Here is a 12990-nt window from a genome sequence, read left to right as displayed (position 1 = left end):
CAAGGTCAGGTTGGACGGGGCTCTGAGTGACCTGATCTAGTTGAAGATGTCCCTGCTCATTGCAGGGGGGTTGGACTAGATGACCTTTAGAGGTCCCTTCGAACCCAAACCATTCTGATTCTATTCCAGATAGCTCGCACTTACGCAGCCTCTCTGTAACCCACTGCCTCTTTGTAACAGCTCCAGGATTTCATGGAGCAATGGTAAACTACATCATGGCATCACATCTGACTCTGTATTGAACTCAAGGTATTTCAGAAGTTGTAGCTGCAGTTTCATATAGAGAAAATGGGAAAATGAACTAAAACTCTGAGAAGTGATTTGCCTTCTGCTCTGAAGCTAGTAATATTGCTACGATGATCCAGTAGACAACTGGGCAAGCTGTAAAGCATTTAACTAAAAAAACAGTAAGGAAAAAAAAAAATCACACTTGGCATGCAAGTGAAAAAAATGTAAGAATCATTTGAAAATAAGAAAAAGGGGGTGTTCGCAACAAGTTTTTCAAGAGAAATTCTGAGGTTTCCAGCAGGGCCCTGTTCAACTTGTCTGTAATTCCAAATATTCAACATATCTACTGTTGCCACAGGGAAGACCACTGGGTTTTTTTTCCATTGTATTGCACAGGAAACCTCTACCCCTGAGGTGTATGAGGAAGGCTACGTGTTCATAGCTGGACTGGAATTGTTGCAGACTTCTTAATCATGATTTCATAATACTTACTCTCCTGCTGAAAAAGGTGATCTATTTTCCTACCTGACTCTCTAACCAAGGTTTGGAGGGCTGGATTTCTTCCCTCAGACTGAAGAAATCCTTTTGAAACCAGGACTAAGAGAAACAACCACGACACAGACAGTTCTTCTGCATTTATGCTGTGTGTATTCTCTGGTGCTGGTCAGGGGATCCAGACACAGGTTTTATTCCTCATTGTCTTCCTTTTAGGGGGCCTAAAGCGTAGCCAAATTTGGGCTCAGAGGAATCTGAAAATACTTCCAGTGGCTCGTGACCTCCTTCTTCCAAAGAAACTAGACTTCTAATCTCTCTTCTCCCATGTGGGCTCTTTCACAACTGTGCAAGGATCATACTGATTTATGGCTCAAGAACAGGTTTCCCAGAGCCTGCTGCTTGGGTTTTACAGGGGCCAAATGGGGATGTGATTCCTTTGGAAGTGCCAGTCTGGAATAGAGTTGGAGAGGGAAGGACTAATGGGAAATCAACTGACTTGGAAAAAAATCTGAAGCTTGGAATTGGAAGGAAATTCACCCTGAATATGAAAGAATGAGTTTCTCTTCACTAAGGAACTCAAACTTACATCTTTTGTCGAGAAAATGATGCCGGTGCCTCTTCGCCTCTCTTTTGGCCGCCGCCTCTCTCGGATTGACTGTTTGTTCGGAGATCTGTCATCTAAATCCTGATCTTCGCACTCTGGCCAAGCAAAGAAAGACTGCTTTGGTTTCAGTGATTTACATCTGTGCTTTTGCTAAGGTACTGGGGTTCTTTTCAAGCTGATCAAGGTCATCTTGGCTTGTGTTATATTACAAAGGAGTTATTAAACCAAATGAAATGGAATCTCAGTGCCCTACTACATCTGGTTACTCACACTCCTTATCAGAGCCCAGAGAGGTTACCTTGGCTCTCAGCTCTCCCCAAATCATCCCGACCTACTCCTGAGGACAAACTGTACTAGGGGAATTGCTCCCCCCAAGCTCTAAGATCTAAAGGCTCCATGGATTACTATCTCTTTTACTTATCCAAAATGGAAAACATCCTTTTATCCCTCCCTGTTACAAGCAATAGCCTGTATCCTACATTAGGATTTTCATTTAAACAAGTAACATTTGTTTTGTGAGGTGGCAGCTCCCCATATCACTCCCCTGAGAATAACAAGTAAACTTATTCTCTCTGTCTGTACACATTGGAAGTTCTAAAACTCATGAAAATCCCTGAGCTTTGACTATTCTTCATTCTCCTGGGTACATACCATTTTTCTCCATCTCGGTGGCTGCACCTCTGAAGTCTGCTGGATTCACAGAGTCAAGACCTAGATACTTATTTGTTCGAGTCAGGTACGAACTTGTATAAAGGAGAGGTGCTGACGTCGAAGGAGATACAGGTGTCGTATGTTTGTCTGGTTGTACTGGGCACCTTAATCGCCGATAGACAGTCTATAAACAAAGAACCATGACAAAAAGTTAGTAGAATGCAGAGGAACTAGCAGATTTGGGATTTCAGGGAACTGGGTAATCTTTTAGAATGTAACGTTTTCTTCACTGCTGCTGGAAGTGATCACCTCCCTCTGCCAGATCAGGTTCATTACATCAGACTGGGATGAATGTTAAAAGCATCGTACGGCTACAATGTGAGAGCACCTTCCCATCGCTGGGAAGTCTGGGATCAATCTCTTTGTCCCTACAGCCAATGGCAGGACAAACAATTTATCTGATAGAAATGGATGATTTAGAGTAAGAAAACAGAAATGATGGTAGGGGGAGAAAACTGGTCTCTTTAGTTTTCCATTACACACAGAACATCTGTGGAAAAATGTGAACACAAAGCCTGAGTCCAGCCTGCACAGCAAGGACGGATCCAGGCCACATTTCTATCTTTCGCCTTTTCATTCCACTTTCTGTGATTTACACAGTTTTATCTTCTGGCAAGAGACAGAAAAGTGAAATTCACAGCGGAGAGCAAAGGAACAGCTAACCTCTAACACCTACATACCCACATCCCTCGTGCAGATCGCTGAGGTGAGGTACTACACTCCTCAGTATTACTTCTTTCCAGCAAGTCTGCCCCCCTTAAAATAAACAGACATCCCCAAAAGAATTTCTCCTGATCTCAGCTATCCTGAACGGTTTCATTAACTCTGAAACAATGAGAACTGAGGCCAGGCGGATCACCTCCTCATCTGTATTTCTGCTCCACCGTGAACGGGTCTCCTGCCTCTCACTGCTGTCCTCAGCAGGCTCAGTGCTCTCAGCTTTCTCGCTTTGCTGTTCCTGAGCTTGCCGCTCTGCCCGAGACCGGCTGAAGGTTCGCTCTGCTTCCTGAAGGTCTGTCAGTGTCACACCCTGGAGAGAAAGTAAGAGAGAAAACTTCTAAATTTATGCAACTAGATTTCAAGTCTTCCAGGTCAGTTTAAAATGCCCAGCAGGCTTATACCCGGGCAGGCTAATGTTTCATCTTTATGCTAACGGAAAGAAAAGAATTCTGTTGCCTTTAACACATTTCTCAGTGTACCTACCTAATCACTGACTCAAAGCAACCCAAATATACATGATCAAGCTACAAACTAAAGGGCAGGTATACTGCAGAAATGAGAACTTTGAAATCTAACTCGTGTGTGCTCAGGGGAGTATTTTGCAATAACTGTTTGCAGGAACTTTTGCCAGAACCTCTCCAACACAGTGAGGGCAGACAAGCCCCTCGTCCTAAGTAGTAACATAAGAGCAGAAGAAGATCTTGCCTCTTTATACATCGGTTCTCTTCATCCTACACACGAACATGAGCATTTCCATTCTTTACCTGTGTAGACCTGCGAGTCTGCCGGGCCTGCCTGGATCGTGCCTTCCTCAGCGATTCTGCTTCCTCATCCCGCACCGGAGTCAGATATGACCTGAAAAAAAAGGGCAGAAGAGGTTAAAATAAAAACAGATGCTCTGCCTTCCTGTCTCTGCGAGCTCCAGAACTGAGATATTATTCTCTTTCATATGGACAAAAATCATTTTAGCTCCATCTACCAAGACTACTGTCATCATCTGCTTTGGGACAACTGTCCTATGAGCATACGATACACAAACGCTCACATTACGTCCTCCGTAGAGTCTCTAAATAAAGTCTTTAGTATCGGACAAGTTCTGTTAAAAAAGGTGCAACTATTTAGTGTATTATTTACCCCATTCCATGTCTTATTGCATCATTAGGAAAAAACACAAAACACCAAACCACCTCTCATTCAGATAAAGATCTCAAGAACAGAAATCCTGCACTGGCACATTCCTCAGACCCTCCTTCCTGTCATTATATTCATGATCATATTCCTGCAATCTGCTGTCTTCATCAATATGAAATCCATCATGCTAGAAACAGGCTGAACTGCAGGCGTCTTATAAAAACAAAACACCTTGAAAAAAGCTATGAAATTAAAGAAACGACCTTCACACACCGGAGTAAACCGAGTCCCTTAATACTGAAAAACACATAGTTAAAATACAGAGCTGGTCACCACTAGATTTCATTAAACTGTGGAGATTTCAAAATAATTATTCACATGAAAATATATAAACTGAACTCTCTGCACTGGCATTCACTGTGGACAAACTGGAGAGGAATTTGGCAGTGCTCCCGCAGAGTCAGGGATCGCACAGCAGTAAGCCCGATTTCCATATCGGTGGAGTGGCTTCCATCTTAGGAAAGATTAGTTAGATTGGACTCTTCAGCCTGGTTAATAGGAATGATTATTAAAACTGTCTCACCATACAAGGATGAGGGTGCCTGAAATGCAATGTTCTTTTGTAGGTCTATCACTGCCACAGGTTAACAGAGTATCAAAGATCTAGGTAAGTTCAAAGAATAATTAGCCAAGTGAGGGACTAAGATCTATCAAGGACTATGCTTACTTTGTCCTTGGGCTCTTTTCCTGGTTCTCTACTACAGACCACTTTCACGAAAAAGGTAATGGGCTGAACGGATTTTGCATCTGATCCAGTAAGTTAAGACATTTATCAAAGTTTACTAACTTTGCTGCACTATGACAAAACCTCAAAGAATCACAAACCCCGGATCATTTTAAAACCACGATGGCTTTTATCCACCTTCACGATCTTGTGTTCAGCGCTGATTTAGGTGTGCAGCCAAACACAGACTGACCTCCAGCGCTCAGAGACACGTCACTTAACAGGGCGTTCCTCAGACTGTTTGGAGGCACATCCACAGGAACTAGTCACCTCGCACTTCAAGGGTTGGTGGGGCACACACGAGAGGCTTCTCACCCAAAACCGGTGTAAGTATTTGACCCAATAAATCATGCCCCGAACTCCCCTGATCTCCAAAGACTACAAGGAGAGTGCGAAGGATCGATCGTCCGTGCTGGAGATGCCTGCACTGGAGATGCCCGCACTGCAGACTTCTGGAGGAGATGAATCATGCTCTGGGAGCTGGCTACAATGGAGATGTCTACATCCGAGCTGGCCAGGCTCACTGAATTGCACTTCCAGGGTGCAATTTATCACCTTCAGAAAGAGCCTCCAGCACAGATCATGCATTGCAGAGGAGCTCATTGCTTCCCATTGATTATCCAGACAGACACGCTAGCTGTGATGGATACGCCAACACGGGAAGCACCTAAAATTCAGAGGGATGATTGCCTCCCAAGAATTCGCTGTTTCATGAACAAAAAAAAGCTGCTGTTTGATGAATGAAAGCTGTGCAACTCCTAATTTTGCAGACAAGTAGTTCTCTTCTGCTCTCCTTTATGCAGTGCATATGTGCTACCCAGGTAATGGCACATTAAGGAAACAATAAGCATTTTCTGCAGCTTTTGACGCAAGTAGAATAGCTGCTATTTGCCCAGGATCCAGAAGTAATAAGCCACCTAGAGGAAGAATGCATTTGAAAAATATACTGCAAATTAAGTTCAGAGCAGTAGTTAAAAAAAAGTTCTGAAACATATAAACCAAGTAAATTCATAGCTAAGTAAGGTGGACAGTTTACTGCAACAGCTTTGAATCTGTGGAATTTACGTCTCATACTCTGCCATGAGGACACAGGTGTGTAGGAGCTACATACACATGACAGGAGTAAGAGGAAAGATGAGTCCTGCCTTTGCCCAAGGAGGAATTCAGCTCATACAACAGCACGTATGCAGTGGGCCACACCGTGCTTGTTCAGGAACACTCCTGGTACGTGTGAGCAACACGAGGTCACGCTTACAGCAGCTGAAGCACTTTTGCACACAATAAAACAATACCGAACTCCCTGCCACAGGACGTGAGAGAGGACAAAACAGATTTTCAAAGTAGTTTCAAAAATGGTTAGGCAAATCCATGGAGAACAGGTCAGCATCAGCTACTAAACAGTAGGCTGGGCACGCTGCTGCTGAGCCGTGAGGAGGGCTTTGCGGCAGGGTCAGAAGAGGCAGGTTTGCAGGAGCACAGCAAGGCTGCAGGATTTCCCTCGTTTCAGTGTTTAGCTACAGCTTTGCGTATAGGAGCGTACAGATACAGCAAGAGAAAAACCATTTTGTGTCTCTTACCTCGTCATCCTCCCAGACTTTTTTCTTCTGCTCTCCCAGAATTTATATAAAAATAGGAATATGTTAAAACATCAGTTTTGGGTGTCCAACCTGTAACAGTGCCTTAATCTTCAGACAAGCACATTTTGCAAGTCAGAATGGCTCAGTTTGGGCTGCAGCCTTTATTGATTGCTAACTTTTGCTTTCTTTCCATTTACACAATTCCCCACTTCTTGGAGCTCACCCAAATCCATTTTACAAGCATAAGATAACTGAATTTTCTGAAACAAGTCGGCAGAGCCACTGCACAGTGACATAGCTGGTTTCTCCGAGTAAGCAGCTACAGCCTTTTCCTGGTGATGAAGGAAGGTGGCCATGCTGTAAATATTTCAAATGCAAACAGCAGACACCATACCTGCTGGCAATTGAACCACGTTTTTGCTCTACTTGGTGTTTTTTTGTGTTTTGTTTTTTCTTTGGGGGAGGGAGGGAGGCTAAAGACAGATTTTACGATTTTAGGTGATGCTTCACTTTGCTTACAAGCTGAATTTTAAGAGACCTGAGTGTGCTAAATGGGATGGAAGAAAGAAAGAGAGAACAAATGCACCGAAAGGAGATAGCAAGTCTGATGCAGCCACAAAGCAAGGCTGGGCTGGATGACAGAGGGAGAGCAATACACTGCTCTCCAAAGCAGAAAAATTGCAGATCACAGCAAGCTGCAGGGGATAGACAGCAAATGGGGTACGAGGCGGTCTGTAAACAATCCACAGAGTTTTTAATTACGTTTTCAAGAAACACATTGCTTGCTGAAGTGCAGTATCTGTGTAATCCTATTAATTCAAGCAAGTATCACATGATCTAGGCAGATCTTCAAAGAAATGGTCCTATGGGTTGTATTTTCTTGCAATAAGCTTTCTCTGAGATACATGAAATAAGAGCAGCCATCATGCCAAGTTCAAGGCACGCATAAAGCAGAACAGATTTTTCCCAGAGTTTTGGTTGCAAGTACAAGCAGCAGAATATAAATTGTTAGAGATGCGCACGTGAGAGTCAGCAAAAACACTGCAGAAGTTTATAGTTCCCAGAGACAGAGACAAGTGTGTCCTGCTGCCACAAGAGAGCTACAAGCTTTTGATTTGTGCATTAGCTAGAAAGAAGCTGGGTACTGAATGATGAATCTGGCTTCCACTTAATTCTTCCTATTTTCAAGAAAACACCTATTTTCTCTGTTAACTCTTTTAATCAGGACAGTGCAACACAAAGATGGATCCCAACTGCTCATCACCATCTCAAGGCAAAAGGAGCTGCAATAAAATACTCATAGAAGGGGAGATTCAAAACAGGGCAATAGTAAGCCTGGATATACAAGCTGGTAAACCAAGAATACAAGAGCAAATCTGTATGTTAGAGAACCTGTGCCAGAGACAAAAAAAACCCCCATACTGTGGAGAGAAACCCCTCCCAAGTAAAGGGTAAATGATGCAGAAAAAGAAATGACAACCTCCTGTTAATTGGTGCACAGATAGCAAGAACAGATGATGAATTTCTCCAAGAAACATAGAAGCTTCTGATAATCTTTTTACAAGGCTGGGCTCCTTCCTTTCCTTCCTGAACTCCTTCAAGCACTTACAGATGGAAGCATTTATGGCAAACACCATCTACCACCACGTAGAGTCCTTTGGCAGAACAACATCACCCAGTCCCAGAGGGAACACCAAGAGTCTGTAAAACTTGCTGAAGTTTTACGTTTTCACACTTCAGTGACCCAGCACTTGGAAAGCACTCACCTAAGAGACACTCACCTACGTGCGTCAAAACTTGGCAACAAATTTGGAAGCTAAACGTTCATTAAATGCTAGAGCTGCCCTTTTGTCAAAGCGGATTCAAGGCATTTCATCTTGCTGTCAGCACACCAAAAATGGAGATGCACACCCCCATGAGTTGTAGTGGGCCACGATGGGATTCCCCCCATCTCCATCAGGTCCTTCTCCAACAAACCCACATTCCCGTAGCAAGCGCAGTAAGAATACAAGTTGGCAGACAGAAACTACAGGGCGTGTGGTCTTTGCAAATGCAGCACTGTTGGTCGTGAACTGGGGAGCTGCTGGATGCGGCTCTTCTAGAGAAAAGCTTGCCGTGGGCAGGCGCTGTTCTGCTGGCCCTCTCTGACTCCTCTCATCTCAGCCCAAATTCTCTTTCTAGTTTAGGAGTGACTCTGAACTACACTCACTAGACTAGAAACTATAGTGACAGTTTTCTTGGAAGCCAGGACAAACTTTTGGTTCTTCCAGCTCTGGATAATAACTTTTCTTAAGAGTACAATGTCACTATTCCAAACAGTGCAGTAATTTCAAAAATCCTCATTGTACATCGCTCTCTCTCTCTCGTACATACATATATACACACATAAATATACACACACACACTGAAAAAAGGAAAACAGAAAAAACCCAGCAAAAGCCTCAAGTACTGATACTGTTCCCCTGGAAGCAACTGGAAAAGTACAGCATCCCAGCGATGCATTCCTACAAACTGGAAATTTGCCATTGGCTAAGAAACTATCTATCTATAAGCTGGGGGAGGGAAGAGAAGCAAGCACAAGTTTTGCAGGCAACAATGATGACAGCAGTTCCCAAAATACAATTCCTTAAGTTAGATAATAAAGTATGTACCCAGCAGCAAGTCAATCGTTTACAATTACATGGAAACAGTCAGAAAAAGAACCTTTCCTGCTCTCTCATCCAAGCAAGCAACAGGTTTCAGTTCTTCACTGTATTTATCCCTGTGCTAACGTGTTCTACGCATCAGCCCACCACAACTGAAGATACTCATTAGAGAAATTGCCATGAAAAGCTGGCTGACTGTAATTTGAAAAGACCATTCAACAGGCAGGAGGAGAAGGATAACATGTCAGACTCTGCAAGTGTTGGAGCTGGGAATGAGGGAAGAGACAGCCGGACAATGCTGAGTTATTTAATAAGCTGAGGACAGAGGGATAACAAGATTTCAGGATCATGCTCTTAAAGCATTTCACAGCTGGGTCAAAAAGGCTCAGCTGAGTAGTCGCCATTTTCAGACCTTTGCTTTTCTCTCTCAAGTTAGTTCTGGCTGTTGTGAGCTGTCATTGTGTTTCAATCTGGACTGTGAATTCTCAACTCACGAAAGCTTAAACATCTGAATTTCAATCATCTGTTTACAGTATGATTAGCAGGTTAACAAGCAGAAGATGAAATTCTTTATTTGCAACAGCTTTGCTTTGCTCAACATGTGCAGGTGCTGATCCGAGAGATTAAGTGACTTGTGATCTTTGTCACTTGTTAATCAAAACAACAAGTACCCTTTATCCCTCCTCAAAACTTATGCTTTGATGTGATGCTTACAATGGGTTGAGGTTACATGTATGGCAGCTGATGCTCTAAGAATACTTCCTACCATACAGTTCTTGATGATTTTGCGTGTGCTTTCCCATCTGCCCATGTTCATCTCTTTGTATGCCCTTCAGAAAGCAGAGCTGCTTCTTTTGCGCTGTATTCCTACAGCAGCTAGCTCAGTGCACGTCCTCTGCAGGCTGGACTACTGCAATACAAAGAAGTGAGTAGTGCTCTAATTGCAGACCCAGGTGGGAACGCAGCCCTGCTCACTCTCAGCCCCAGGTGCTCTGTATTTCCTCTGCCAGAATACGAAAATACAGCATTGGTACCTACTGAGAACTCAAAGCCTGGGCTGGGGGAGACAGAACATAGATTGGAAGCTTTTAAATTATCAATGCTATCCCTTTGCATTAATTAATGCCACTCAACACCATGTTAAAAAGTGAAAAGGCAACAAACATCACAGTGATCACATTCCTTAAACTGGCTACCTTGTCTGGAGAAGGCTTGCTGTTGCTGTAGAACCTAGACCTTTAAAGTTCTTCCAGAAAAAGGGAAAATGTACTTGTTTAAAACCAAAAAAACAATCCAGGAAATTTTTCTGCAAAAGAAAAGCAGAGTGTGCTGCAAACACAAAACAAAGCAAGCCAGCAACACCTTTTCCCTACCGAACTTCCCCTTAGTTATTGAATGCATTAGTTGTGACCACCACAGGTGCAAAGCTTTCCAGGCTGGAATATTCTGAAATTGGTTTGCGTTCAGCATAGGACATTAGGTGTCAATATACAACGCTGAGCAGTTTGTCACTGCGTCATTGAACAACGTGCACTACTGTCTGCAGTCCTCAGAAGCTGGATCTTTGCATTAAAAAAATTGCTGCATGAAACAGAGCGGGATGAAACTCCATCTCCTGCCAGCTGATGAATGAAATGAAGGCAAAGATGCGAGTGTCCTGCCTCCCTCACTATTTCTCTTTCTCATTTTCAAGTGAGTGACAAGTCAGACAATACAATTTGACATTTTAAACAACCTCAAGCAGACCTATTACAGCTTTCCCAAAAGCTAGTTTACACAGTCTGAAACAAGGCAGGAAATCCCCGAAATATAAAAAAATTTCACTCGGCAAAAATATGAATATTTGGGAAATTGCCTTTTGCAACTAAAAAAAAAACCCCAAAACTTGATGGTGATAAATAAGATTCAGCTGCTGAACTAGATAAACCATAGGAGAAATGCTCTCTTGGCAAGTACCTCCAAGCAGCCTTCGACCGCCACCTCGTGGAAGCAGCCACCGAACAGATGCCCGAGCCCTTTCAAGGAAGACAATCATCAATCAGCCCCAGCTGAATTACAGAAAACATCACCGAATATTAATAACGTATGAGAGATTTCCATTTCCTACTGAGCTCAGACTGCGATTTCTTAGCATGTGGTAGTGGCTTTAGTTCAATTTCAAGTGTCCGCTGTTCTCGGGGACAGAAGATTAATTAAGTTCGCTCAAAAACTTTTCCTATAGAAATCCCAGGGTGGCTACCTTGCTTCCTTGGCTTCTCCACCTGTAACATCCACGGGTTGGTGCTGTGGAGCAAAGAATTTAACAGAATAGCTGATTTTGTGCTAAATTAGCTCTCAGCTGTACCGTCACACAGTATCTCCACAAATATTTCAGGTACATTCTTTAGTTTAATGGCCATTTTTGGACACAGAGAAGTATTTGAACATGTCAAAGTTAGTAAATGCCCATACCCTGAACATCCAGGTAACGGTACCCAGATGGAACCGAAGCCCTGGCTGCAGAACTTGCCGTTAGACAAATGTGCTGTTAGACACAAGGATTAAATAGGTGAAACATGTCAGTGGTTACAATTAGTACGTAAAGAGGAACTGCACACAAATTTTGAATGTAGACAGGGATGAGGAAAGGCAGTTTTACCTTCTGCTTGCTCCATGCTGTCAAGCTGCAGTTCTTTTACATTGGTTAGCTCAAGTGGTCCCTGCTTCGTTTCCTTGACCATTCCTGGAGGATCCCACATATATTCCCGCTTTGAGTTAAGCAGGCCAACCTACAGCCTGGGCTCCTCCGCCCAAAGCAAATGCCAAAATATCCCCCCCCGCCCCTTCCCCTGAGCACTGGATAAAGTCAGTCGGCAGCTGAGCACGCAGCAGCACACCTGCTCGCCTTCTTTACAGGAAACAGGGCTCAGCAGCAGTGACCCCCATCCCACACCTCGACCTTTTTCCAAATAAACATGCAGCCTGATTTCTGATACAGCAGGAGCAATCTCGCCTCTTCCCAACATGGACAATCCGACGGCCAGCAGAATTCCTGCCCTCCCACGTCATCTGCACCAGCAGCCTTTTAAAAAAAGGACAACTTTATCTGAAAGAGATTAACTGGAGAAGCATGGCAGATAAATGCTTTCAACAGCAGGTGCCAGATGATCGTTCCGTTTTTCACAAGAGAGAAACCTCTTAACTTTTTGTTGTCCGCTGTGTAGTGTGGACAGGAATCCGTCCCTTGCCATGCAGCAGCGCTTTACACGAGTATCCCCACCACCCTGGTCCCCAGGGACCCTTCCCAGGAGAATTAAGACCACTCAGCTTTACAGCAGTCAGCGATAAGGATTATAGAGTCAAATACTACTGAAAAAAACCCAAGGTGGTAGGCAAGACAATGCTCACAGCTTTTTTCTACCAGTTCCTCTCAAGTGACATTTAAATACCCCTTGAATGCAAATCCCATAGTTTAACTTTTACAGAGATCAGGGTTTCTTATTTTTTTTGTCAGATAATAAGGGTTAATGGACATATCGGGCATCCGCATTCACCCTAGAGGAGTCATGCTCTGAATTTGGACAGGACAAGAATCACAAGCTAAAAGGACTTGCCAAAAATTGTTCATCTAACAGTACTGGTGGAGGAGGATTCAGTTATTAATATATTATTAATATATGCTACTATAATTAGCAGCTGGATCCTTAAAATGAAGGAACAAAGAATGAAAAATAAATTCCTCTTGGGAACGAAGCAGAAGAGAGAAATGTTTGCTAGACACATTTACCTTGTGTGTCGGTGAACTTTCTTCATCTGAAAAAAATTTCTAGGGGACACTTAGGGGGCAAGAAGCCAGGCTGAGCACAGCCGTCAGCCCCAAAGCTGCTAGGAAAACAAGCCCACCCCACTCCCATTCTTGATTTATCTGAAAAACTGGTCAGAGTGCATTAAAAAAATAAGGAAGAGAGAGACGTGTTTCCTGTCTCTAACTAACAGCTTGCCTGATGGCAAGTGCTACCACCTTGCTGGAACCTTCCTGAGGAACAGGAAGAACAAATACAATTGCAGAATGCAATTGTATAAACAAAGTGGCTGGGGAGGGGAAGAAAGAGGAAG

At 43.4% G+C, this 12990-nt stretch overlaps 1 protein-coding gene across 2 annotated transcripts in view; it reads right to left on the bottom strand.

The window, feature by feature from the left end:
* Positions 1-12990, bottom strand: part of PPP1R12B (protein phosphatase 1 regulatory subunit 12B) — a 95136-nt gene that overhangs the window by 48001 nt on the left and 34145 nt on the right. For both annotated transcript variants that reach the window (XM_019472752.1, XM_009281888.2), the window contains 4 exons: positions 3523-3613; positions 2898-3068; positions 1979-2162; positions 1310-1422 (listed from right to left, as the gene is read on the bottom strand). In XM_019472752.1, coding sequence (XP_019328297.1) covers positions 1310-1422; positions 1979-2162; positions 2898-3068; positions 3523-3613 — 559 coding nt within the window. The remainder of the gene's footprint in view (positions 1-1309; positions 1423-1978; positions 2163-2897; positions 3069-3522; positions 3614-12990) is intronic.

Source organism: Aptenodytes forsteri, unplaced genomic scaffold (assembly GCF_000699145.1).
Source record: "Aptenodytes forsteri isolate BGI_AS27 unplaced genomic scaffold, ASM69914v1 Scaffold213, whole genome shotgun sequence".
Classification (NCBI taxonomy): domain Eukaryota; kingdom Metazoa; phylum Chordata; class Aves; order Sphenisciformes; family Spheniscidae; genus Aptenodytes; species Aptenodytes forsteri.
The sequence above is the reverse complement of the archived record's forward strand: the minus strand, read 5'-3'. Positions and strand labels throughout refer to the sequence as shown.